Below are 27,657 nucleotides of genomic sequence, written 5' to 3'. Positions count from 1 at the left end.
AGCTAATGTGGTTGAAAAGGAGCTTTCGGTCTCATCGATTCACACAGTGATTCACGTAGGGGAGAAGAGCTTAATCCTTTGCAAGACTCCACCTGTCTTAAATTTCTAGGGGTTTTAAATGTGCGCCTGCACTTAGTAGATGATACCTTTTGTATCTACAGTCCTTGGCAAGTATTGGTTAAATACCAGAAGCTCAGGAGCTGAGGGATGGTCATGCTAACAACTCGGAGACAGATCTCAGTACGGGAGCAGGAACAGAATGAATTTTCTAAAGCTGGAGATGGTCGTGAAGAAATGGAAGAAGTGTGGAAGTGTCATGTTGGATGTAATTATTCCTGTTTTGGTTTGTTTTCACTTAAAGATAAAGGGAAAGTTAAAAGATCAACTGTTGAAATACAAGTATAAGAACGAATTCATCTATGTAACTAGAGCTTCTGATGTTCTTGCCAGTAATCTTGCTACGTAATCACAGATTGTGTGGTCAGTCACACACGTAACTTGCTGGTGCTGCCAACTCTCCCAGTTTTCATCACTTTTACAGTAATTGGTCTAAGAAGCAAGATATTTCATCTCACTTCATTTCACAGGGGGGGGAAAAAAAACCAACCAAACAAATGCTTTTAGGCTTTCTTCTTGAACAGCAAAACTGAAGACCAACCCAACCGCACTCAGAAGATTCATATACAAAAGGCAGGAGGCATCTGTGCCCCAGAAATCCCCGCAGAAACTTGGTTGGAAAATTTTTACTTTGGTGTCATAGCAGACCCGGGGGCTTCCTGACCTAAATGTCCATGGTCATCCATACCTCTGATCTTTGGGGTCAGTTTTAATTGAGGTTGAATTTACCATAGTGATTCCCATGAGGAATTGAAAGTTGGAGGTGGGCAAAGCCCAGCCCGATTTTGTTCAGTTTTAGCAGGGATGCAGTATGGAAAGTCGGAAAGAAAAGCGCGAGTTTCGCAGTGATTAACGCAGTGCTGGTTGAACATCATGTTTTTCTACCGTGCACCGTCTCCTGGTCCAGGTTTTGGGGATTTAACGTGCGTTTTGGGGTTTACTGGCTAACATTTAAAAGGCTTTGCTTCCCTCTAGTGGGTCAGCTTGGCAATTACTCCCTCCTTTTTTTTAAAAAAAAAAATATATATCCTGACAAACCTTTTTCGACAACTTATGATTTTTTTTGACGTTGCTATTCAAAGACACTTCAGTAGCCTACTTGTACTGTGCCTTTCTTAAGGTGTTAACCCTCTTGTTCCCAAGCTGGTCTCTTATTTCCAGTGCTGAAATGCACGTAACAAACGTCACCCAGCGTTAGGGAAAAGACTCCAACCTTTGTCAGACTGACCTAGGAATAAAACGATGGGCTTTGCAGGTCTTCTGGTTGGAAATACGGCTTACGAATGAAGGTAATAAAAGGTGAAGGCAAAACTGAGGAGATTATCTGAAATTTTGAATGCGTAGAGGATGTGGGTGCAACTTCAGCATTGACAGCTCTGGAGTGTGAAGCCATCTGTTCTTCATGCTTAAATATTAGTGTGAAACTGCCTATGTATGTATAGATGTCCCTCGTAATCAGCTGAAATGTGTCCAGGAAGCCAAGCTATTGCGTTTTCTTCGATGCTATGAAGCAAATAAGGAAGAATTCAGGGAAACCTAAGCTAGCAACGCTTGTCAGTGCAGAGATGCGTCCTTAATCCTGGCCTCTGACCACCGGCGTCTGTCTTTCAGCTTCCTGCTCTGTTTGGCTGTCCAGGGCTCAGACTGAGTTTAAGAGAGTGGCTGAAGAAAACGTGACTTTGCCCTGTCACCACCGCCTGGGCCTCCTGGAGCAAGGGAGCCTGGATATTGAGTGGCTGCTGCACATTTCGGAAACAGTACAAAAAGCGGTAGGTTCAGCCACAATTAGCATCTGCTGAGAAAAGAGTCGTGTTAATGTTGACAGCAGCAGCAGCCATTGATTTAGAGAGACTTCTGTGACCTTTGCAAGCTATTCTGATTAAATAAGGTGTGTTTAGAAAACACAGATAATTTATTTAGAACAATTTAGAATGGCTATTTGATATTCACGCATACTGTATTGGAACAGGTTGTGTTACAATCGAGTTTTCTTTAAACTAACACTGTTATGTAATCAGTCGTCACAGGATAAGCTTCAGAATTGACCTTCACGTTTTCAAAAATGACCTCAGATTGTGTAGGCCCACTTTTTGAAACCTTAAAAACCTTAGGAAAAAAAAAAAAATATAGTAGTTTAATACTTACAAAAACTGGGTCTGCAAGAACTTAAATTAGTTAGCCAAAATTAAAATGGTTTTATATATTGTGGCATAAGCAGATGTCTATTTTGACAGTAGTATAAATACTCCAGTATAAATCTCTAGCATAAATACAGTTTATGTATCGGTCTCAGACTTGAAATCCGGGTTTAATTTTTCCACCCTGCCACAGGTTTTCTGTGTGACCCTTGGCAAGTCACTTAACCATGCAGAACCTTAGCCAGCAGTTCCTGGAAATGCTTTGATTTGTTGTTCTGTGCGAAAGTAAAATTACAACTAGCTGCTCAGTGACTCTCTCTGCTCCTCAGGTGATCACTTACTCTGGAGGCCGCGTTTATGATGACCTGAATGAGGAACAGAAAGGGCGCGTTTCCTTCACATCCAACTTCCTTGCTGGAGATGCATCCTTACAAATCGTATCCCTGCAGTCCAGTGATGCGGGGAAGTACATATGTAAGGTTAAAAATGCTGGGCAGTATGAATGGGCTCGCATCACCCTGAAGGTTGTAGGTAAGGTCATTTTATTGTTCTTCCAAAAGAAAAAAAAAAAATAAAAAATCTCTAGACTCATTTCCTGGAGAGAGATTTATTTCAGCAGGGTATAAATACAAAGACATTTCACGATCAGGTTTCACTGTTCAACTCCATATCTGCCTTTGCAATTTTTTGGCAAAGGACAGGACACAGGAAGAGCCTAAAGAACTGTCTGAGGTAAGTATAATCACCTGCAAAATCATATGAACTGTTCTTGCCAAATTATTGCTATGATCTCATCACAAAAACTAGGCTGATATTCTAGCTTAGCTGGCGATCGCCCTGTCCGGATCTTCTGCTGAGGAATCTGGGTTCATGTCCCAGGACCCCAGCTGACCCAGGTGACAAATAAGCTGCCAGGTTTAGCATTTCTCTCCCGATTTCAGTTCATTAGTTGGCTTTTTCACGCATTCTGTCATCTCACAGAAGAGGTGTTGTGGGGAGAAGGAAGAAATGGAGAAGTAGGGAGAGGGGAAAGGCTGTTCTCTAAATAGTACCTAGAAGAGGAACACGGTGATACAGCTCCACTGATGCGAGTATCCATGAGGCAGGCTGCCCCAGAATATTATAATGTGTCATTTCTATGTCTGAGCCAGCCCGCTCCGCTTCTTAGGCTATGAAGTTGCACACAGTTGCAGCAAAAGTCCCCTAACAAACATCATCTTAATGCTTTCCAGAGAAGGCAGCTCTTGGGAGCTGCTTAAATTACATACTTTGCCAAAGAAAGGGTTTCCACCAAGAAAACAGTCTTCTGCGTTTGCATGATCTGTCTTCTGTTTCTTCTAGAAAAACCTTCCAAGCCCAAATGCTGGCTAGAAGGGGAGCTACTGGAAGGACAAGAGCTGTCCTTGCAGTGCCGTTCTGCTGCTGGCACTGCCCCCATCTCCTACCGATGGCAGCGCATAAATGAGGAAGACGAGAGAGCTGAACATCTCCCGCCTACATCAAGAGTCAGTAAGTCAGGTCATTTCCTCTCAGAGCTCTTGGTACAGTCAGAATGATGTCGGTGTACAGTCACGTGCCTGCTTTTTACACGGGGGGCTCACTCGGTGGCGGCGATAGCCGTGATAGGACAGTACTACCGCAGTGGGGTGCTGCACCCTGAGCCAGAAAGTGCAGGAGGAGTTTTAGTGTTTTGCTAAAGGTCGGCAAATGAGGCATCATTGATTGTTCTTGAACTGATTTGATCCAGAAGTTCAATTTGTGCTTCTGCATCCTATCCGCTGTTAAGGTTTCTTAGTCGTTTTTGATTGAACGCTACTATGGCTTTTCCCGTTTCAGACATTTCTAATCCCGGACAAGTCCTGCTGAAGAATCTTACACAGATGAGCACAGGGTTATACAAATGTATTGCCACCAACGAGGCAGGACAAGAAAGCTGTGTTGTTCAGGTGACCGTGCAGCGTAAGTATGGGCACGTAACTAGTACTTGCACCACCACGCAAGCAGTGCTGCTTCCCAGCTGCCCTGCCTCGGGCTGCCAACCTCTGTGCCACACCTTCGCCCTTTCAGACTTGAATCGTGTGAAGTAGTTCTTATTTATTGCACTTACGGTTTGCACAGCAGTCCTCTGTATAACCTAAAGGGGTAAATACATCATTTGGGCTCAAATTGTCTTGGTCTGTTAGAAATTTTGATTTTGAGAACGACTAGTGAAATAGGAGGGAAAACACGGCGGGTTGGAGGTTCCAGAGTCTCTAGCTTTTGAGGTACTTGTGGCTGTTGGAGTGACGGCATAAAATTACTCTCAATTATAAAATCCCCATGTGGTTATTCCATTATTCCAATTCCAAGTTATGTATCTGTCACACTTAGGACAGTAGAGTATCTCTAAGGCAGCTGGAAAGGCTGACTTTGACATTAAGTAATATGCAGGATAAAAAGCAACTTTTGACATAGTTTGGTTTTAATCTAGATTTAATAAATTCTGTCCTGAACACCAGAGATTAAAATCCTCAGAGATTAACCCCATCAAGGGTGTGTGCGTGCCTCAATCCCCGTGTCCTTTGCATATGTATGCCAGGCCAAGGGTGGAGTTCGGCACCAGCATTGAGGACAAATCCAAACAATAGGGTTTAGCAGGTTTTTATGGGCGGCTCTCAGGGGAGATCAGCAGGGGCTGAAACTGCTGTGATAAAAGACTGCGAATAGAGAAGTCTCTTGTTGGAGATTCCATAGCTTTGGAATTTTTCTGCCCAGCCAGGCCTGAAATAACTGGAATATGGTCATATTGCAAGGAAAATCTATTTGCCTCAGGCATCTGAAGTAAAAGCATCCAGGCAGCTTGCATGGCAATTGAACTGAATTGGTTCAAAACCTCGCTTTGATTTGCTAAACCCTCCATGGGGACGAGCCTTAAAGAAACAACTTTCATCCAAATCCAACCTAACCACTCTTATCGGAAGAAGTTGTCATAACTTATCAACTAAGGGCCCATGTATGCTAGGAAGCATTCTCTCATTAACTTCATTATTTTGGGTGAAAAATGCTGAGTACCTGCACAGTATGGTCTCCCTTTCCTCCTTCCTCTCTTACCCCCTTAGGTCACTTCTTTCCCCAGCTGAATAATTCATTCTGCAAGTGGATTGTAAGCGTTTCAGAGTGAGTTGAAGGGGAAAGAAAATCCTCACGGGAAAACAGTTGTAGTTCAAACACTCTTCCTCCTGTAGGAAACTGCTTGGTGCTTTGTGTCACGTGTGGGCTTTCCTGTCTGTCTCTGTACTTTCTGTGGTTTCTGCGCTCTTATGAGAAGATTTTTCCTCCTCATTTCAATTCTGACCCACAGCTGAAGGCCCAGCACTTGTGATCCCACCCTTCCAGAGGTGAATACCCTGTTAGTTCAGGTTTAGAAACAAAGCCTGAGGATAAATCGGTTCAACGTCTGTGTGGAGACACGCCTAAATAAGCAGCCTAAAACATTCTGTTCTGTTTTATACCCAGTGCTATAAATTGTGGTATGGACTAGAATCTGACCATTTGACCCTAGTGAGAGCTTACCGACTAGCACGTTTGTTTTCTGGACAACAGATGCACAAAATATCGGCGTGATTGCTGGAGCAGTTTGTGGTGTGGTGCTGGGGCTTTCCCTCCTTTTCCTGGTGGTGAGGCTGACCATAAGGAGGAAAGAAAAAAAGAGATATGAGGAAGAGGAGGCACCAAATGAAATCAGGTAACACCCTTTATTAATCCCCCACCTTCCACCCTCCCTTCTTTCAGTTTCACACATCTTTTCACTACAGTTGTTCTAAAGGTTGTTCTAAAAAGCTTTTAAACTTTCCCTGAAATATCAGTGACAAATTTCTCGACTGTGAGAATCTTCGTGAAGACTTCCCAGAAAATTAGATAGATGAAAATGTGTTTTCCCACCCCCTGCCTCCGGGACAAATTAGCATAAAAGTCAACAAAATATTCTTTCTCACACTTGCAATTTCAGCATTTTAAAGCATTTGCATAATCCTCTCCAGTATTAAATTCAATCCACTTGTCCACCGAGGTTTGGTTTGGTGGGGTGTTTTGTTTTGTTTTTTTTTTTCTTTTCAATTATAATTTCTGTTGGGAATGCTGTAAGGCAGGCACGTTCTCAGAGTCTTTCTTGAGTCTTTTGAACAACTGTGCTTCTGGATTTAGCTCAGGGTGAAAAAATCCCCTGAGCTGCTGCGTGCAGAGTTGAGAAGCCTCGCCCTGAGCGGGTGTACCAGGAACGCTGACGCGTGTTGTTTGTGCTCATCTGTTACATGCGTGTGAGCCCTGCCACTTAACCCCACTAAGCAGAGATTGGTCTCGAGCCAATCAAGCCTAAACTTCTCAGGAAGGAAAGCACTGGGAAAAGATATTTCCAGGAATATGTTGTAGCTGCTGTGCCCTTGAAGAAAGTCCTTGCCTTGTTCCATCCTTGTGTGTATTTGTAAAAGACTGCCTGCCCTCGTGTGACATCGTGTGACATTCAGCAGCTGATTACTCTGCCTGATGGTCAGGTTGCCAGCGAGAAGGTAGTCTCTGCTGATTTCTTCCCTTCCCTTTTTCCTGTTCTCCCAGCTTTCAAATCTTGCATGCCTTTTTGGTTTTAGTTTGAGCTTCAGCCTCTTGTATCACCTTTTTATGCATGACTGTTACCTCTTCTCTCTCTCTGGGCCCAGTTCTTGCACTTCTTTCACCACCCACATTTTTTTTTTAACCAGAAGAACTGGTCTCAGCTAGTGCTGCCTAGGTCATTTGTCACTATGAGTAAGGATTACAGAGCAGACAGTTCTATCTGAACTGTTTGCACTGACACTTGGCATTCATTCCACAGGCCTCAAAGCCGCTCACAAAGAGCCGGTCGTGTGCAGCGTATTCTAAATCCATTTGACCAATAGCTCCACAGAGAATTAGGGAGTTCAGTCCACAGAGTTACATAGCACAGAATTCAGAAAACCCTGTACCTCGCTCAAACTGCTGGACAAATACGCCCTGTGATTTGCAGCTTCCATAAGCAACTGCTTATTGCAGCAGCACTTCAGTCTGGTAAAATGCATACGTGTTTCTGCTCTCGTGGTTTTTGAGCCCTGTCATCTGTTTGATTGCAGAGAAGATGCAGAGGCACCCAAGGCCCACCTCGTGAAGCCCAGTTCCTCTTCCTCTGGTTCCAGGAGCTCGCGCTCAGGTTCCTCCTCAACCAGGTCGACAGCCAACAGTGCCTCTCGCAGCCAACGGACTTTGTCAACGGAAGCTACTCCCCATCTAACTCCTCCCCAGTACAACCAGAGGGAGGCAGAAGGAAAAGAAACTGAGCCAAAGAAAGTCGACTACACTAACCTGATGAAAATGGGAGCGACGCTGGTCATGGTGCCCGCCCAAAGCCGAGCGTTCCAGACTGTGTGACTGCCCACCCGTCGTCTGGAGACTTCTGCTGTCCAGAAACACTTCACGTACCACCAGCCACATAGGAATTGTTAGATTAGCTAGTTATCTTCCTGGCCAGCTTAATTTTAATCACTTGTGATTATTCACACCACAAGAAGCCCTCCCACTCAACTCTTTCTTACATCTTCCAGCACTGAGGTTCTGGTACAGAATTTTTTTTTTTTTTGAAGAAAGATACATATGAGGGAAAAGGGAGCCTTCTTTTTAAATTATCTTTTTTGGAAATGGAACGCTGAGCATTTTAAAACTACAACAGCTAAGCGCTGTACGAATGAAACGAAGCCAAACCTCAGGATTTTTTAAAAGGGATCGACAGAGACATAAAGACAAAGAATATTCCAAAGAGGTTTTGTGGGGAGGGAAAAGTCTCTTGTAAAGGTTTCCGAGAACTTCTCTCAGAGATGCCTTGTCTTATCTGAAGATTTTGAAGCAGACTCTCTGCTGAGGGTAGTCTGGTGTTCAACCTCAGAGGGAAGTGACAGATGCTTCACGTTTTTTGCACTTCACTCTTCTAGTGAAATACTTTTTGGGGCTGTAACTGAAGTGGAAATGAAAGGATCACTCAAGAAGATCGAGAGATACAGTATTAAGGCATGTGTCTGAACTATATAACCTTTGTACTAAAGAGAAAGGACCCTTTACGTCAAGGAAACAGAGGTGCTTTAATTGCCAGAATAAACTTAATGATGCACCCAGAGAGACACAGCCAGGAACCTGACTCTGCTTTTACGGTCAGCACTGCAAAGCTGCAGTAACTCCACTGGAGCAGTGTCTGTGGCAAAGGAGCCTTAGTGTGATGGGGATTGGGCACTGAATTCAGAACGAAGGCAGTACCTCGAAAAGTGAGGGCCACTAATCTACCAAAAAGCCTGGAGGAAGCATTTGGAAGGTATCTTTGCTATCGCCAGGTTGTGAATTCACCAGTTCTGGGGTGAGCCATGCTGTAGGAGCTTTATGGAGAGCTGTTCCCAAGGCTGAATGAGCAGCATTCTTGAGCTGACCTTCAGGCATGCGGGTGAGACTGAAGGATAGAGTGACAGAGCACGTAGTGAGGAAAATGCACCAGGGACAGGTAAATAAGCACAGTGCTGCTTCCATTAGAAAACACTTGTGTGCATTGTCCCATTTATACACCAAATGCTGGGCCACATGCTATTGTTGAGGCTTAAACCTTAGCACAACTCTTAAAAAGTTGCAAGAATCATAAAAATATTTTTTGTGATTAAATTAAACAGAATAAACATTTCCAAGGAATAGAAAGTCTTACATTGCAAGTTGAAGGCTAATAGGAAACGATGGGGGATAGGGACGGGCTTCCTCTGGAGGCAGATCTGTCATTTATATTTTCCTCTGAAGGACTTTGCTCTGATCACTGCTGCACACAGGACACTGAGCTTGTAGGTTTTTGATCCCTGTACTCCTGGACTGATGATTTTCTGTTCAAAAACCTCGAGGGTTTCTTTTCCCATTTGAGGGAGGGAAGGTTTTCTCCAATTTGTGGAATGCATTTACAGGGGATGGCTCAGCACGGAAGAACCACAAATCTATAATTCTTTCACTCCAGGGACTGTCATTAATCTCCTTTTCTGACTGAGACCCAGAATTCTCTCTTCTTTGCTTGAGATCTTGGACAATTCGATCAAAGCCAAGCCCTGCTTGGGCTACTTCCTTATGGGAAATAGTTTTGAAACTTGCCCTCTACTATCTAAGAACTTCTCTTCCTAGGAGCCACCACCCATTTTCATCACATCTATCAAAATTTCACTTGCTCTCTCCACCCCAGAGTCAACCCAGCCACCCTTGGCAGGACAAAGTACTCGTTGTGCGGGGAAGGCAGTCTCCATTCACAGAGGAGACATCTGGTATTAGGTGTTTGATAAGCTTCTACTTTCATCACAGCTCCTGGTGTTGGATACTGTGTCATTTTACCTAGACAGTTTCCTTGGATACTCCAGAGGCACATTCCTGGATCAGCTGAGTTTTGGTGGATTCGTAGTGGCTGTCGCTGCTTGGAAGCAGCAGCTCGAAGTGTCTGGGGTTCCTCTGCAGTTGCTCTTTTCCTGGACCCTGAAGGCTTAGGCACTGCAGAGCTGGGAGAGTTCTGAAGAGCATGAGCAGGACTGCTGAAGTAGTTTGTAGCTTCTACGGTTGCTTACTGTGCTCAACGTTACCTGTGTTACATCTGAGGATACTTATACATGTAAAACCAGGAGTGTTTTTCTCACATGCCTGAGCAACCTGAAGCTTATGACCACAAAATGAGGGTAACGATTCCAACAGCTGAGCTGGCTACAATCTGAGTATTAAATATTGTGGGTTAGCTTTGAGTCACAGGCCAGACTTGCAATTAGCAAAGAGGAGGATGCTCTGTCTGCAGCCTGGAGGGCACTTGCTGCTGGCTAGGAGAATCTGCCCAGCCTGCTCCTGGCAGCCTCTGTCCTGGAGGCCTCTGGGAATAGGCTGCAGGATGAATCAGCCGTGGCAAACCTCTCCTGGAGCAGAGAAGTCACTCCTTGTTCTAGGAGTTATCTGATTGCATGGGATGAAAGGCTTATGGACCTTGGGGTGATGTTGTCAGTCAGAAGCAACTGCTGCAGCCTGGTGTGTGTGATCATTCCCGGCTGTTCCTAGCCCTGTCGGGAAGCGGGAGGTGCACGTGCAGGCTGCCCTGGGTACAAACCCCATCCAAAAAAGCACCGTGGCCATCTCCTGCCACGGACCAAAGATGTGTGGCTCTGGTTAGAAAACGTGGGCACCACGGTGATTTAAACTCACTAAGTCTGAAACGCCGATGCTTTTCAGACCACGCATCCGTGATCTTGCAGGTGAACGCAAAGTCTGTTCTGCACTTCAGTTGCTAGCCTGAAGCCCAAAGGGAAAAAGTTCATTACTCAAAGGAAATATGAGAAAAAGGTCATTTCAAAGGCATTACATTTTCAAAGGGACATTTTCTGAGCTCCGGGTGATACTATTAGGAGTTGCACAAGGGAAGCAAATGAACCATAAGGCAAACTATTTTGTAAAATACTGTACTTAAAGCATTTACTGTCATATACCAGTTATTACTAGTGTGATTAAATGCATACAATGTTACATAGCTTTCTTTTGTTTCTCAGCAGCTAAACTAAGCTTACATCTCTCCTACCTGCTATGATTGGTGTACTTGTACTGTGTCTGAACAACTCAGAGGAAAGCGAATATTTATTATTGATTCCTTTGAATCAATGTTTCATAATTTTTTTTTTTTCTTGGTTGGTTGTTTTATAAATAAATGTGCTGCAGCTGAAGTGCTACAGCTCAACTAAACTTGTGCTAATGCTCCGTCTTCTGTGGTATGATGTGTTACATGCTGTCAAGTTGAATGCAAGGAAAAAAGTATGGAGTCAAAAATACCATTTTTAAGCTAACAAGGACCATTTGCATATTTACATAGAAAGTGTGGGGAAGCTGATCTTTTTCCTGGGTATTTTTTCAGTCTAAATTACATGGCACGGTATGAAACACACAAAACCTTGGGGTGTTTTGAAGTAAATGGTGTTTTGACTTCCATGCAGCTATTTCACCTGAGATGTTTTGGCTGAGGATGTAGATGCTTCAAGCTAATATGGTAAACAGTGCCAGCACAGATACAAAACTCCAGTGATACTGGGCAGTGACACTGTCCTCCCACTCCTGCATCTGTTGACCTTCCTGAACCACCCGCTGCGTTTCAGTTCATCTCCTGAACTGGGCACGAGAAGACAAACTTTGAACAACTAAGAGCTGTGTTCAGACAGTTTAGATCTTCTCTGCAGATAAACATTTTTGAACTGCCTAACAGGAATCTCCGGTCAGGGAGATGTAGGTGAAATTTAGGGTAACTAAACGTGACTGTGGTTGATTTCTCTTACAGTGCTTCAGCCTTCTTTCCCTGGGGGTGTTTTGCACAGAGGTCTCCCAACATCAGCAATCTTCTTTTACTGAAATCTGGGAGTTAAAATTGCGACATAATTACACAGTATTTAAAAGAAAACACAGTGACAACACAGTGGTCTCATAGGTGTGTCCTGTCTGCTCCTGACTCATGAGAAAACGCTATTACTGACTCCCTCCTGAGTTGGTGACATCCAAGATTCTGATTAAGCGATACATATTTTGAGAGACGTTGTGCAATTCCATACTTTTGTACGGTATCAGGTATCTTGGGTTATTTTTAACCTGAATCATTTTTTACTGACACCCAGAAGGGGGAGAACACAGTGGGAGAGGGAAGGGGCTGCCTTGGTAATGAGTGATTTTTCAAACTTCAGCTGGGGTGTGCAGATGCAAGTATTGTATAAATAACACATGCTGCTGTTGTGAACAGGAAGTGTGTCTTTGATAATCTCCACTCTCTTGCCAATTCTGTTTCTTAAAGAAGCAGCAGTGCTTGATGTACTAAATCAGCTTCAAAAAATAACGTTGGAATCCATCATTTGTCGGAAAAAAAAAAAAAAAAAAAACACACAGAATACTTGTCAGTGTCCAGCCTGCTGAGCCTTAATTTTCCTGATATACAGTAAATGAGCTACTTTAGTCCAGTAAGTTAACAGCCTTTAATTTCTAATGAAATGAGTCATTTGCCAAACTGCCCTCCTCCCTGCGCTGACTCACTGTTGGTTTAGGCTGCCTTCACTTGCTATCAGTCTGCTGTGAGAAGTACGGTTGCACATCTAAATGTCACTCTTTAATTTCAAGGTGGAGGTAATGCTATTCATTGGTCCTACTGAAATTCTCCCCATGATTTAAAAAAAAAAAAAAAACAAACCAAAACCAAAGCAAAGGCAATCCCTTGCTAACAGCATGGTTCCCATGAGACTTGGCGCACGGTGTGCTCAGTGCAAGTTAGGGCTGCGTGCCCGAGAAGCATCTCCCGTGGAGCCTGGGAGCTGAGTGCTCCAGCAGCCCGTACTCCGGAAAGGGTGGAGTGTACTTTGCATGCTGTACCTGCTCAGATATGGGGTGACAGTTTGTACTGACAGCCCTTATCTTTAAAGGCACAGAAAAGTCACATCTAGCACCCTACAATATGGAGCCCCTTTTCTTCTGCTGCTGCTGCTCCCGTCTCTAACCTTGTACACTCAAGTTCCAGCCATGCTGTCTGTTGTCAACCAGAGGTCCCAGGTTCCAGCCCTGTGTGTGGCAGAGCACGAATAAGAGCCGCAAACTGCTGCTTGACACGAATGACTTCTGACACGAGTGACTTCCCATGGGTCAGCACACCCCCAGGAGCCTGGCGGCGTGTGGCAGTGAGAATGTGCACCACGTTAGTGGTCTGATAATGGGTTACCAGCTGTCAACTGATCCAGGGTAACTGTGTCATGTTCCCTAGTAGAGGTCACTCAAAACTGCCATGAAAGAGAGACGTTGACACTGATCTGTCTCGGGATGCAGGCTTGCACACAGCAAAGTAGCACAGTCATTTGTTTGGGATAAGGCAGAGAGATTTATTAGTGCCCACCCCATAGTGGACTTTTCAGTTACCAGGAGTGTTTTTTGTCAAAGGTTAACCCTGTGGGCAGCATTAAGAGAGCACCAAAAATGCTTTTCCATGCAATTCTAACCCCCAACTATCCAAGTTCCTTTGCCCTTTTTCCTACTGCACAGGGTCACAGAGGCTGGCCAGGATACAGTTTTTTTGTCACCCTCCTCCTAGTGACTCCCTCTGCTCAGCATTTTATGCCGTGTAAACATTTGATGCAATTCACAGCACTCCTGCTAGAGCCTGACCTTACATGATTTATGACCTTTGATCAGCTTTCAGCCTAAGGCTCTGCTGTGACCAGCTGAACGTTTGCCGTCATCCATCCGCTCGCTTGATCCCCAAGGACGCCGAGCACCCCCGTTTTCCACCGTTCAGAGCCTCTCTCCGCGTTCCACTGAAGGCTGAGAGCACGCAGGGAGCAGCACGGGCAGAGGAAAGGCTGTCAGCTTGTCCCTTACCTGCTGATGGGATGAGAAAACCCGGGGGTTCTGTGGAGGCCGGATTCTGCTCTGCAGAGAAACCGGCGTTGCCCTAAAACGCTGCAGACAGCGTGGTTTCCTCTGCCTGGGGGAGAATGAGGGTGTGGGAAGGAACTGCAGAATATTGCCTTTTGCTTTGTGAAACAGAACATGGAGGATTACAGCAGCCACACGCTGCCCGTGCAGGGTCTTGCAGTGAGATTTATTGAAGCAAACGCTGCTGGAGGCCTTTGGGAACGAGCTGGGAGATACAAAAGGAGAAATGCTGCCGCTCCTCTCAGGGCAGAGGGCATCTCCCACAGTAGCCCCCCCCCCGCACCCCCGGCTTTCCTACTGGAAAGCCAAACGCCTCTTTTCTGCCTGGATTTGATTCTCCTGCCGTTAATTCTGCTCTTAGTTGGGTTTAACCGGCCACTCTTGCCGTGGAGCCGTGCTCGGAACAAGGCTGCTGCCAGCCCACCGCAACCGGCGGGACGGCGGCCGCAGGAGCAGGGAAGCGGCCTGCTGCGGGGTGCTGCGGGGCGGGCGGCCGGGGCCAGGGGAGGGCCGGGGCTCCCCGCATGGCGCCGCCATTTTGTGACCCCCCCGGCCCGGCTCCCCCTTCCCGCCGGCCCCAACGCTCTATGCAAATGAGCCCGCCATCCCCGCTACCCGATTGGTCATTCGCGCCCCACGGCGCCTTCCCCCTCGCGCGCGAAATATGCAAACGAGCCTCCGGCGCCGCGTTGCGATTGGCTACTCCTGGCCCTCTGGCGCCCTTTCTCTGCCCCCGCCCCCTCCTTCAGCCTACGCTCGTCGGTGTCGTCACCCGCATGCGGCCGCTGGAGGGCTCTGATTGGCTCCCGCGCAGGCGAAGCCCCGCCTCCGTCCGTTGCGGGCGGGGGCCGAGCGTTGCGGAGCGGGAAGCGGTTGGGGTGGGGGAGAGGCGAAAGCGCATGAAGGTTCGAGAATACCGGCCGGCCGGCGGGCACGCCCCCTTCCTGCGTGCGTCACGACGGGTGTGGGTTCCGGCAGGCGGCCATTGGCTGGAAGGGTGGCGGAATCCGCGAGCTGATTGGCTGGAGCGGAGAAGAGAGGCGGGCGCTTCTGGAAGGTTCTGAGGGCCCTATAAAAGCGGCGGGGAGCTCGCCCGCACAGTCTCTGAGTAGCAGTGTTGGCCGCCTCGGTTCATTTGCGCGTGTTCCGGCCTGTCCGCGCCGCTCAGGTAACGGGGCGGGCCGGCGTGGGGAGGGGGTGGCGGCCCGAGGGAGGGAGGGAGCTGCCCGGCCGTGATCTGTCCCTGGACCGGGAGGGGCTGCTGAGTCGTGGGGGATCGGGCAGGGTGTGGGGGGTGGAGGCCCTTTGGGCGCTGCGGTGGTGTTGTGTCGGGTTTTTTGTTTTTTTTTTTTTTTTTTTCAGCGTGGCCGGTTTGTCGAGCTTTGTTCGCTGCTGCCGCCTTTTTTTTTTTTTTTTTTTTTTTTTTTTAAGCGAAATCAGACCTAGGGGCGATTTTCCTCGCTTGACTCCCTTTGTTCCGCTAAAACGGGGGGGGGGGGGGGAGGAGGATAGCTAGAGGAGACTCGGCGCCCATGTTACCTCCCGCCGGGAGCGCCTGGGGCTGTGCGGGGGAGGGCGGAGAGGTGGGGCGGGGGGCCGAGCATGCTGGGGTTTGTAGTCCCCGGGGGCGGGGAGGGGGAAGGAGCGGGCGTGCAGGGCCGCCCTGTGGTGGCGGGGGGCCTGGGAGGGGGGCGCTGCGTCTCTCCGGCGGGCGCGGGGCGGGTTGGTGTCGCAGCGGGGCTGGGGCTGTGCCAAGCTCGGCCCCCGCAAAGCGGCGCCTACATTTCCCAGCGCCTAAGATGTCGGCCGACGGCCACGTGATGCGGGCGGCGCGGTGCACCATGGGAGCGGTAGTCCCGGGCCGGGCGCTGGACCACGTGGTGGGGCCTTAGGCCGCGGCGGATAAAGCGGTGAACTGAGTTAACCCAGCGCGCTCATGAGCAGTTGCTAAAACGTGGGTTAACTGATGAACTAATTTCAGTTCGAGTTGAATTTTACAGGTCAAATTTTTTTTTTTTTTTTAATTCAGACAAGATGTCGAAGGGACCAGCTGTCGGCATTGATCTTGGCACTACCTATTCCTGTGTTGGTGTATTCCAACATGGGAAGGTGGAAATCATCGCCAATGACCAGGGTAACCGGACCACGCCAAGCTACGTTGCCTTCACAGATACAGAGAGGCTGATCGGCGATGCTGCAAAGAACCAAGTTGCAATGAATCCAACCAATACTGTTTTTGGTGAGGTTGGAAGATTTGTATGCTTCATGGGGGTGGTAAATGTTACTTGGTTATAAGAATTGTTGACCAGTAGAAGGGTTAAAGCTTCCTCTTGGAAACTGAAATGTCTTAATTGGTTTTAGTCTGAATAATACAAAACTATTACTAATAGTTAGGCTTTTATTACGCACTGAATAAGTGTACCTTACAGTTAAAAACTTGCTTTGCTGCAGGGTGTGTTAAGTGGCCTTGACTAAGTATCCCGTTCTAATTCCTAGGCTGCGTTGTGGTTTGTGGTACGGGAGCCATAGCGTTTGCTGTGGTGGCTGAGGTGATAGCGATGAGTTAGCATATCCAAGGGGTGATACGTCTGTAAGCAGGTGCCTGCAGCTGAGTCTTTGCAAGACAGTAATAACTGCAGATTAAGTGTAGTGTACTAGGATTTTATGTATTTTCTGGGATGAGCTTCGTGGGTTTTGTGGTGCATGAACACATTTAATATGGCCAATTATTCTTTTCCAGATGCAAAACGGTTGATTGGGCGTAGGTTTGATGATTCTGTTGTCCAGTCTGATATGAAGCACTGGCCATTCACAGTGGTGAATGATGCTGGCAGACCAAAAGTCCAGGTGGAGTACAAAGGCGAGACAAAAAGTTTCTACCCAGAAGAAATCTCTTCCATGGTTTTAACCAAAATGAAGGAAATTGCAGAAGCATATCTTGGGAAGGTGAGGTTTAGGATTCGAGTGAAATGTAATGAATAATTCCACCTATGTGTGTAGTTAACATACATAACTGACAGTTTGTTTGCTTTTTTGGTAGACTGTTACTAATGCTGTAGTGACTGTACCGGCCTATTTCAATGACTCTCAGCGTCAGGCTACAAAAGATGCTGGAACCATTGCAGGACTCAATGTACTGCGAATTATCAATGAGCCGACAGCAGCTGCGATAGCCTATGGTCTGGACAAGAAGGTATGCTGTGGAGTGATTACTGTCTTCAATGCCCAACTAGTAAGCCTGCTTAACTAGCAGTAAAAAATGAATTGCATTATGAAAATAGATCTCTTCTTCCAGGTTGGTGCCGAAAGGAATGTTCTTATCTTTGACCTTGGAGGCGGCACCTTTGATGTGTCAATTCTGACTATTGAAGATGGCATCTTTGAGGTGAAATCCACTGCAGGTGACACTCACTTGGGTGGAGAAGACTTCGACAACCGCATGGTCAACCACTTCATCGCTGAATTCAAGCGCAAGCACAAGAAAGACATCAGTGAGAATAAGAGAGCAGTTCGTCGCCTCCGCACGGCATGCGAGCGTGCAAAGCGTACTCTGTCGTCTAGCACGCAGGCCAGTATTGAAATTGATTCTCTCTATGAGGGTATTGACTTCTACACATCCATTACCAGAGCTCGCTTTGAAGAGCTGAACGCTGACCTGTTCCGTGGCACCCTGGATCCTGTGGAAAAGGCCCTGCGGGACGCCAAGCTCGACAAATCGCAGATCCATGACATTGTGCTGGTTGGTGGGTCTACTCGTATCCCAAAGATTCAGAAACTGCTGCAGGATTTCTTCAACGGCAAAGAGCTGAACAAGAGCATCAATCCTGATGAAGCTGTGGCTTATGGTGCAGGTAATGACAAAAATTTGCATCATCTGCATGCTAAAACCGTTTGGGTGGTGGTCTTGGCCAACTTGGTGTACTATCTGAAGTCTCAGAGTGGTACTAGTGTAGGCCCTAGGTCTTCCATCTGAATTGAGTAAAGCTTTTCAAAACAGTAAGAAGCTTACTGTGACTTGCAATGATGAATCAGTTTCCAAAGCCATTCGTAGTTTCCACCAGAAGTCTACTAATGATGGCCAAAACCTTCCTTGGATGTCTGAGCGAGCCGTGGGCTTAACTGTAGTGTGCAGTGCATTTGTTGTAGGGCTCTTCACGGTTTTGTTTTTTTTCTTCTCTCAGCTGTTCAGGCCGCTATTCTGTCTGGAGACAAGTCTGAGAACGTACAGGATCTGCTGCTGTTGGATGTCACCCCTCTGTCTCTTGGTATCGAGACCGCTGGAGGCGTCATGACGGTCCTGATCAAACGCAATACCACCATCCCCACCAAGCAGACACAGACGTTCACTACTTACTCGGACAACCAGCCTGGTGTGCTCATCCAGGTGAGCAAGCTGACAGTGCACTCGCATAATCGTAGGACTCAACACTTCTAGCAGTTGATACTTGAAGTAAACCTTAGGCCAGAGGTGTTGTGTTCTTGCAGCTAGCAAGGGATGCTAATGAACACCTGGTTGCTGTGATGAAAGTGTTTCCAAAGCCATTCGTAGTTTCCACCAGAAGTCGAAAGACTTGTGTTGGCCCAAGTACCTTCCTTGGATGTCTGAGCGACTGTGTCACTTCAGGATAATACCCCATTATAACTTAATAACATGTGGTCAAACTTAGAACTTAATTTGCTGGTTCTTGTTCCTAGGTATATGAAGGAGAACGTGCTATGACTAAGGACAACAACTTGCTGGGCAAGTTTGAGCTGACTGGAATTCCCCCTGCTCCCAGAGGTGTACCTCAGATTGAAGTAACCTTTGATATTGATGCCAACGGCATCCTGAATGTGTCTGCTGTGGATAAGAGCACTGGCAAGGAGAACAAGATCACAATCACAAATGACAAGGGTAAGGGTCGTATATTTCGGAGGGTGGGACACCGGTGAGCTGCTTAAGTTAGGCTTGTCAAACTACTTCTCTTTGTAAACTGGGTTTTGATAACCATGAACTGTGTTTTTCAGTGCAGTAATCCATGAGTTTATGAAGGCCCATGAGGTAGTTTAAGATGAGGACACCTGATAGCTTATGGGTCTCTTTTACAACTTGGAAGTGTAGGACTTGTGTGGGAGGCTGTAACCTAATCCTCTGCTAAAAAAAAAAAAAAAAAACAAAAAAAAAAACCCAGAAAACTGATGTGAATACTGCTGTGTTCTGCAGGCCGACTGAGCAAGGAAGACATTGAGCGGATGGTTCAGGAAGCAGAGAAATACAAAGCAGAAGATGAGAAGCAGCGTGATAAAGTGTCTTCTAAGAACTCCTTGGAGTCTTACGCCTTCAACATGAAAGCTACTGTTGAAGATGAGAAGCTCCAGGGCAAGATCTCTGATGAGGACAAGCAGAAAATCCTGGACAAATGCAATGAAATCATCAACTGGCTGGACAAGAATCAGGTATGTCGCATTGGTTGTTGGTCAGTGCTTAGTTCTAGTCTTGCTGAGCTACAAAGAAAGCTCGAGAGAATGGAGAAGTACCGGTTGCTGTGATGAAAGTGTTTCCAAAGCCATTCGTAGTTTCCACCAGAAGTCGAAAGACTTGTGTTGGTCCAAGTACCTTCCTTGGATGTCTGAGCGACCACAGCTTGCGAGCGTAGAGCTCTGTTCCTCCTCCTTCAGGCTGCCTAGCTTGTGCAAGGGTGAGCTTCTCAAATATTTAGGTTGAGGTCCTGTTGCTCCAGGAGCAGTCCTAAATCAGTAGGTTGGTTTTGTTAGAGCTAGGACAGGGAGAACACTCTTGTGTCTATCCTAGTGCAGGTGTGACCTGGTGGGGCTGAAGTTGGGCTGAAAATAAGCCCAGACACTTCAGATAACTGAGCTTTTGTCTTCACTCCCAGACGGCTGAGAAGGAGGAGTTTGAGCACCAGCAGAAGGAGCTGGAGAAGGTGTGCAACCCCATCATCACCAAGCTGTACCAGAGCGCAGGAGGAATGCCCGGTGGGATGCCCGGAGGATTCCCCGGTGGTGGAGCTCCTCCCTCTGGTGGAGCTTCTTCTGGACCAACCATCGAGGAGGTAGACTAAAGATGCTGGGAGATGCATTCCACTAGCAGTTAGTATTGGAGGACCCCCAGGTGGGGGTTAGATTGAAGGACCCAAACCTGTAGGCACATCTGGGTATATTTTGCCAGATTAAAACTCCATAACTGAGCTGCTGTAAAAATAAAAAGAAACAAACATTTTCTGGGCATTTTAAATACTTGAACATGTGCACAGGAGGGGAGATGAATACCATTGCACTTTACAGTACTGTAAACAAGTGGAAATGCAATTCATGTCCTAAGGAATAAAAACTATTTAATGGGCATCACACTGTTTCTGTCTTCACTTCTTTGTACCCACTGACCAGTGTAAAAAATAAAGTGAAAATAATGATCAATCTAAGAGGATTACACAAGCTAGCTGAATGTGACCTGGCCAGAAGGATTGAGGTTAAGCAGCTTCAAGTGTTTCGTTAAACTTCAGTTTCTGAAGACAGTAAGCCTTGTTCTGGGGGATGTGAGTGTTGCTCTTAGCAAAGCTCAGCCTGAACTGCCCCTTTCAGTCCAAGATCCTAACTGATCTCTCTTGGCTTGGGCTGAAGAATTAAGTTTCAAGGTTTTTTAAAAGAATTCTGGCCCAGAACTGTTTTTCTACCTGGGTTTTTTGGCCCTTTCCTCCAACCCTCCCCTCTTGCAAGGGCCCGTCTGGCTGTGAAGTGTGGGGAGAGCTGTGGTGGAGGGGAGAGGAGGGGGTAAGTGGGTGGCACAAGAGCCCCCACCCCAGAGAACGCTGTCCCCCTGCCTCTGTTCAGTAAAAGCAAGTGTGCAGGAAAGAAGGTGTAACAGGCCTTGAGCCTTTTTGGAGAAGCTGCCCCTGACCCACAGCACTGAAGAACCTTTAGAGCAGAATGTTAAAATGGCGAAGTGTGGGTAATTATCCTCTGGTCCTTGAAGCACTTAGAGCTCAAGGACACACCCCCCCCCCCCTAATTTTTGCAGGAAGGTGGATTTTCATTTAGAGAACTCATTGCTGGCTGGGGAGGTGGCTTTAAGTGGTAATTAGCAATGATTGTGCTTAAATATAATTAGTATATGGTGTATGTAAGGTCTGTTGTAGTGCTCCCAGAGAAGGTTGCTGCGGGGGGGTGACAATTTCCATGAAGTCCATAAAAATCCTGGTCGGTTAGAAGGGACGTGGGATGAGTTGTGTGACTGCTTCAGGGCTGACACGTTAAAGCCCGTTGTTGGGGGCATTGTCCAAAGGCCTCAAACAGGTGGGGGGTGTCGACCACCTCTCTGGGAAGCCTGTTGCAGTGTTGGAGCACCCTGTCAGCCCGGTCAGACCCCCCCGGGGGCAGCACACCCTTACCTTCCCTCTGGGTAATGAGTGAGGAGGGGGCCCTGGGCAGTGACCCCCACCCAGGTACACCTTGAGCCAGCTGCTCAGGGCACCACGTACCTGCTGGAAAACTCCAGGAGGGCAGCAGGAGGGACAGCATAAAAAAAAAAAAACTTAAAAAATGCAGAATTACCACATCACCACCTTCCCCTCTTGGCGTGGTTGGAGCCTGCCGGCAGCTCCCTCACCCCTGCTGTGGGACGGGGGCAGAAATCAGAAGGAGAAAAAGAAAACTCGTGGGTTGAGATAAAGCTGGTTAACGGGTAAAGGAAAGCTGCCTGACGGCGAAACGGAGTTCATTCACGCGTCCCGCCGGCAGGGCCTCTCCGGGAAAGCCGGGCTCTGTCACGGGTCGCTGCGGCTTGGGGGGACAAGCGGCGGTGGCTGTGTGTGCCCTGTGTCCCCCAGCTGTGACTGCACAGCACGACACCGCACGGGCTGGGCTCTCTGGTCACCCGGGGTCAGGTGCGGGCCTGGCTGTGCCCCCTCCAGCTCCTCGTGCACCCCCAGCCTGCCCAGCAAGGCCCCCCGACTCACCAACCCCCGAACACCCCACACCCATTTCAGCCGGGCACCAGCGCTGCCGGCGTTTGGCCACCAGATGACAGCACTTGACCGCAGAATGGCAGAGAAGCAGCTTTTTTTTTTTTTTTTTTGGTTTGCCCTCCCCTGCCGGTTTTGAATTAAATCCTCCAAAAACGTTTATGCCCTTTAAAACCGTCCCCAGCATCATCTCCCATTAATAGCGTTAATGCCTTTATTGCCGTAGGGGACACTAAATGGAAGGTTTTTTTGGGTTTTTTTGGAAAGTGGTACTTTAGAAACAGGAGGTTAAGCCAGCACAGTGTTTGCAGGAGGGCATCCCTGGGGGGTGTCGGGGTGAGGTTTCGTGGGGTGAATTGTGAACCAGCAGCGGTACAGCCCGAGGGTCGGGCCGCGGGGGGATGCGGGACCCAGGCTGTGAGGGGGCTCCAGTCACACTGGCACTTGCACAAGGGCATGGGCAGTTTTGGTGAAGTAAATGAATGAAAAACAGTGCTAAAACTTGTGAGTTTTTACATTCACGACCGCAAAGAAGCCTGAAGATTTGTGTGCAGAACAGGGGGACTGGTTTTAGGTGAATGCATGGCCACTTTGAGAAGTTCTTGCATTCAAGCTCTTTTCTTTAAAAACTTGAATTCAATTTTTTTCTTTGTTAAAAAAATTTAACTCGAAGAGCTTTCTTGCCCTTGTTACAAGCGTTTCTCAATGAGCGGCAGAGTGGTTAATAGGCTGGAGCCCCCCACGGCTGTACCTGCTGAAGCTGATGTCGAGGGCAGGCATCTGTGTAGCCGTCGTGTTTCTCTGCTGGGTGCTGGTAATACAAGAACAGAGGCGAAGAAGCAAAGGCAGGTAACAGCTCCACAATTTAAATTTGTGCGTCTTTTGTGGATATTGTTTTCTTCCAAAGTGGGAGGCTACACAGCTTTATTTTCTTTACCGATGAATAAGAGCTGTTTCTGGGAGGGGCAAACAGAAGCAGCGATGCTGCCTCCGACAGGCACAGCACTCTGCGGGAGGCAGACTCCCCGTTCAGGTTCCCAGCTTTCTGAACTAGGGAGTTTTGCAGCCAAGCAGCTACTGGAATGTTTATCTTGGGCCACTCAGCTCCCATACCCTGTGATGCAACTTTGTCTTTCTTGTAAGATCTGCCCCATTAGTCCCCTCCTCTAAGGGCTGTGAAAGACCTGGCCCTATGAATTCCCTCCTTTGGTTACTGCCTTACTGGAAAGGGCAAAGTTAATTTACAGTTTATTTAGGGGGCCTTCATCTCCCTCCTCAAAGTCTCATTTGGGTTGCCTCTCCTGAAGCTGCATTTGTAACAGTAAAGGAAAGACCATTCGTTTTGAATTTAGCCTTGCAGCTTCCCATTGGAGCCTCAGTGGTGAGCAGAGGACCTTTTCCAAGTCTCTCTGCTTGGTATTGAAATGCTGAGGGAATAATTCTGCATTGGTTTCATACTGAAGCGCAGGGGAGTCCGAAATGCTCATGTCCAGGGACAGCCTCTCCCTGCAGCTGCTCTCAAATGCTTCAGAGACTAAAGAATAGTGAAGACCAGCTCAGCTGAAGTCTGTCAGTGACCAGTGTCATCTGTCATAAAGGAAAGCATGAAAGCTGTCTCAGTAAATAGGCTTCAGGGAGAGTTTTTACCTGATATTTCACCAGAAGAGGCTGAGTTTGGTTCTGCTGAGGAGGGAACCCTTGATTCCCTTGCAGGTAACACAAACATGCTGTGTAGCCTGTTGAGAAGGCAGAAATTAGCTTAAGGGTCTGTTTTACAAGCTCAGAAGTCTGTTTGGACATGGCTGACTGCTTTCTGGGTGTCTTAGCCAAGGTGAATGAAATCTTTTTTTGCTTTTCAAAGTGTTTTGGCATCTGTTTTCAGAGATAAAGAGTGTTGTAGCTGTTTGGTAGAAGAGACAAGGAATATATTACTGGCTTGCCCCCTCTAAATGCTCCTGCTGCAAGGTATTGCCAAATTTCTCTGTGTTTGTGCATAAGAGAGAGAGACAGTGCTTTTTTTTTTTTTTTTTGTATAATACTGGGATAAAGATATGCAGCTTAAATTTGGTCTTGAAGGAGATTCTTGCTGTCCCATGACCCAGCTGGGGGAGAGCCTCATTCTTGCTAACCAGTGGGAAGCCAAAGCCGGGGTAGAGTCAGGCTGACTTTCCAAGCAGCCCTGTTCAAGCACCTAATTCAGTTTCTTCAAAAAACACAACCTAAGGGTTACACAGGGAGTCCAGGAGCGGAGGTAAGAAAGCAGCTTTGGGTTCCTTATACAGCTTTACAATAAAACTTTAAGTACTCTGCTACGCAGGGAGGGGAACCCGTGTGCGCTCTGGGAGTCAGATTCAGTTTATTTCCTGCACATGCTGCAAAATGCAAGAAGGGGAGCTTTGAAGAAGCTTTCACGGTTTCTTGAAGAAGAAAGCATTATTGAAAGACAGTTCATTGGGGTTAAACACTCATGTTTTGCAGGTTTATAATCTGCAGTGGCCTTAACCAAGCTGTGCCTGACTTTCCTGTGTTGGGAGGAGAGGGAACTCCCTAACCCCCAACGACTGCAAAAGTGTTGTTAACTCTTTCAAACAACCCTTAGGAACCCACACAAAAAAGAGAAAAGAAGTGAAATAGTGAGAGCTGGGAGTTCAGTAGTGGGTGGCAACGGCTGGTTGTAAGGAAAGAGCAGGAATCAAAGCTGCGATTTGAAATTGCTGTTATGGAAGGATTTGATGTAAAGACAAAAAGCAACTAAACCAGGAGACCAAGCAGCTCACTCGCGGCTCAGCCTCTGTATTTGTCTCCTCTCTCTGGTCAAGTGTCTGTTTTTTCATCACGCGATTGACTCCGTAGCTGTTTTGTTCAGGCTGAAAGACGGGAGCGCTTGCTGGAGGAGATGGTCAATGCTCAGGTCCTGGGGCCTTGAAAAGGCAGGGATTAATAGGTTTGCTGCCTGTGAGCTCTGCGCCCGAGTCAGCGCTGAATAAAGGCTTTTGCTGGCAGCCAGGCTGCAAAGCCGGGGTGCTCAGCCCCTTTGGGGTGCCTCCCCAGGAAGCAGGATGAGGCCCCCAGGTGTGCGAGTGGCCGGGACCCGGCACTCGGGGTGCAGGACTAGTCACTCAGGTGGGAACCCCCAGCTCCTACGGGTGCATTGTCCACGCTCCCCATGCAGAGTTATCTGTGGGCGAGCTCACGGGGTCCCCCAATTCCTGCTCCCACTGTGCTTTTTGAGGGTCAGCCTGGGCTGCTGTGCCACTGCGTGCCCCCCTCATCCTCACACTGGTCCATGCCTTCAGTTTTCAAAGCCTTTCTCAGTGGCACTAAAGGGCAATGCAACCTGTGGGACGCAAAGGCATACATGTTGTGGGCCGGTTTATGAGCTTTGACAGAAAATAAAGCAATCCTCTAGGCATATCCACCTGTGTCTCGTGTTATGGGGGATTCTTTGACATTTCAAAGCAGCGACAGAGCATCTAAGCCTGGTATCTGGGAGCAAGGCACAGACAATCACCTGAGATCTAATCTCTGCCCCATCACTGGATTTCTTACTAACACTGCCTTTAGGTAGCAGACAAATGGGTGCTCAGCAGCCCTCTGCTCAGCCCTCCTTCTCCCCTCATGCTTTTTCTGCTCTTCTTCCGCTATCCCACATCACCATCCCTTTTCTGTCGATTTTCCAACAATGCCTAATTCTATTATTCGGAACGATTTCCCACTGGGCGGTAGTTTATTTCTGTCATCAAATCTCTGATGAAATCTTTAGACATGAAATATTTAGCCCGATACCAACAAATCGCACATAGTGTTAACGTGTCACAAGCTGCCTGGAGACAGCATTAGGCTGTAATTTGAAAGCGAGTGAAGTGATAATGCCATGCGCACTGCTTTTGTGAGCGTGCATTAATGCATCTTTTGCCGGGGCTAGTCATTGACAGCAAATCGACTCCCACTAATAGTATGTGGGAAGGTGGCAAAATTGGGGGTGATGCAGAAAATAAAGCATATTGACCAGCCAACTGCAGCGCCTCAGTAGCCTTTAATCTATTATTGCCCTTGATGGGGATGTTTTAATGCAACTTTACTGTCAGTCGCATTTATAGTCGCACGCTCTGCCTGCTGGGGAGCACTGTGAAAATGGCAGAACTTGGATCATGCTGTTGCTTAGAGCTCATAGTTATTGATTGTGGCCGGGCTCAGGAGTCTGGGTTATAATTATTTCATTAAACCATTTAATGGTTATCAAATATGAACCCTTCTAACATTCCATTTAGGAAATGCAGCAAGCTTGAAGTTTTATTGTTAATCCATGTTGATCTTATTTTTCTTAAATCGTCCGATGTTCCCAAGTAGTCGCTGCTCCCCAGCCCAAGGCTCTCTGTGCATTGATCCCAGGAGAGCTGCTCTCAGCATCGCCAGCCTCTCACGTGGCACGGGGAGATGGGGTGATGTGTGCCTGAGCCTGCCATAACAGACCAGCCCAAATAATAACTGGGTGCCCTGGTCCCCTCTCTGACCTGTTTTTGCCACGGTGAAGTCACTCCCAGACTGCCGTGGTGGAGAAGACACTCAGTCTCTTCCCTTACAGAAGATATTTTGTGCCTCAGTTTCCCATTTGACATTTCCTATTTGGAGTTACTTGCTTTTTTTCTTTTCTTTTCCCCACTCATTTGGGGTTTAGGGATGGAAAGGGCCAATTATTATGACCAAAATCCTCCCCTATTCAAAGACAGGCTGTTCATGCCTGTAAAAGAGGGAGGAAATTCCTCTTCCAAAGTGTTCTTGATTTTTTTTTTTTTAATGAGAATGAAAACAATTATGTTGTTTTTCTTCCTATAACCGGAGTATGACTGCATCCCACTTGGTCCCAAATGTTTGAGGCAGCCTTCAAAGCATGGTAGGCAAAACACAGTCTGTTGATGCATCTCTGACTCCGAGAATTTTCCTCTTTTCCCCGGGTGTGTTATCCTCGACACGCAGCTGGGAGCACCTCGTACTGGTGTGACAGGATTGCGCTGGGGCATGGCAGAAACGAGGTGATTTGGGGGGGCTGCTCTTGGTTCCTGAACCTCTAGAGGTGCAAGAGCTATTCCTGGCGCTGTCAGGCACTGACACTGTGGGCTTTGGGGTTGTTTTTTCTCTTAAATTGGACCAAGTCCTCTGAATTCCTCCTCATTTCACTTTTCTTCCTTGTGAGTGGCAGATCAAACGAAGGTTTAATTCCTGTAACTGGAAAGCCCCAGAGGAACTGTAGAAATCCCAGGGACTCTCATCGGCTGCCCTGGGGCACCCTCCTGCCCTCTCTCACACCCCAGCACCTTTCAAAAGTCACACAAACCTCACGGTTAAAGCGTGGAAAAACTGGATGAACCCAGGTCTAGGGGGACAGGGAGGCTCTGAGGAAGTATCTCGGTATGCATTTGTATTCCAGATCCACTGAAAGCCTGTATTTGTTGGCACCTTTTCATTAAAACCCTGAATGCTCTGGAAAAGCTGTATCTTAATTTGAACAAACTGATTCCTTTTTCCTGTGGGCAGGTGATACAGTTTCTGCAGAGTCCTTTATCAGTATTCTGTGCTGCCTTCTGGCAGCTGCTCATTTTATGTTGCTTCAACCTATGCTGACCTCATTTTCTATCACAGAGCAGTGAAGGATTTGGTAAAAATTAGTTACATTAGTAGCTCCCGATACAGCCAGTTTATTTGTGATATGACAAATATTTCAGCCATTAGGATCTTTCCATCTCTTAGCAGCTTAAATGCACTCACTTATATTCCAAATCACTGCTTAATTTAAAAGCCTATTTGCCTAGATTGTTGCAGGCATGAAAAAAAATGCAGAACACTTACCCTTTCAAATAGGCCTGTAGCACAGCCGGAGTTGTGCCTGTGATTGGATCTCCCACTCCATAACTTTACACTCGGCGAAGCCACAGACTAATCACTTAGTGCACGGCAGAAGCACATCA

At 47.2% G+C, this 27,657-nt stretch overlaps 2 protein-coding genes and 3 non-coding genes across 5 annotated transcripts in view; all 5 read left to right on the top strand.

Annotated features, from left to right (window-relative positions):
* The window catches only part of CLMP (CXADR like cell adhesion molecule), a 43,685-nt gene extending 32,673 nt beyond the window's left edge, over positions 1-11,012 (top strand). The window contains exons 2-7 of the mRNA XM_074927537.1: positions 1,729-1,886; positions 2,585-2,786; positions 3,597-3,764; positions 4,092-4,214; positions 5,838-5,979; positions 7,376-11,012. Coding sequence (XP_074783638.1) covers positions 1,729-1,886; positions 2,585-2,786; positions 3,597-3,764; positions 4,092-4,214; positions 5,838-5,979; positions 7,376-7,670 — 1,088 coding nt within the window. The 3' untranslated portion in view covers positions 7,671-11,012. The remainder of the gene's footprint in view (positions 1-1,728; positions 1,887-2,584; positions 2,787-3,596; positions 3,765-4,091; positions 4,215-5,837; positions 5,980-7,375) is intronic.
* A 3,756-nt stretch (positions 11,013-14,768) lies between these two features.
* HSPA8 (heat shock protein family A (Hsp70) member 8) lies at positions 14,769-20,078 on the top strand. Its single transcript, XM_074927472.1, has 9 exons — positions 14,769-14,898; positions 15,760-15,969; positions 16,471-16,676; positions 16,771-16,923; positions 17,026-17,581; positions 17,912-18,114; positions 18,426-18,624; positions 18,934-19,166; positions 19,607-20,078. The coding sequence occupies exons 2-9, from the start codon at positions 15,765-15,767 to the stop codon at positions 19,790-19,792; spliced, it is 1,941 nt and encodes a 646-aa protein (XP_074783573.1). The 5' UTR covers positions 14,769-14,898; positions 15,760-15,764; the 3' UTR covers positions 19,793-20,078.
* Positions 17,746-17,836, top strand: LOC141970798 (small nucleolar RNA SNORD14). Its single transcript, XR_012635228.1, has one exon. It is a non-coding gene; the product is annotated as a small nucleolar RNA SNORD14 (small nucleolar RNA).
* LOC141970800 (small nucleolar RNA SNORD14) lies at positions 18,244-18,340 on the top strand. The gene has a single exon (XR_012635230.1). It is a non-coding gene; the product is annotated as a small nucleolar RNA SNORD14 (small nucleolar RNA).
* LOC141970799 (small nucleolar RNA SNORD14) lies at positions 19,251-19,347 on the top strand. Its single transcript, XR_012635229.1, has one exon. It is a non-coding gene; the product is annotated as a small nucleolar RNA SNORD14 (small nucleolar RNA).
* Positions 20,079-27,657: the final 7,579 nt, after the last annotated feature.

The sequence above is a fragment of the Athene noctua genome, chromosome 26 (assembly GCF_965140245.1).
Source record: "Athene noctua chromosome 26, bAthNoc1.hap1.1, whole genome shotgun sequence".
In the NCBI taxonomy this organism is placed as follows: domain Eukaryota; kingdom Metazoa; phylum Chordata; class Aves; order Strigiformes; family Strigidae; genus Athene; species Athene noctua.
Note: the sequence above shows the minus strand (reverse complement) of the source record. Positions and strands in the feature narration are given on the sequence as shown.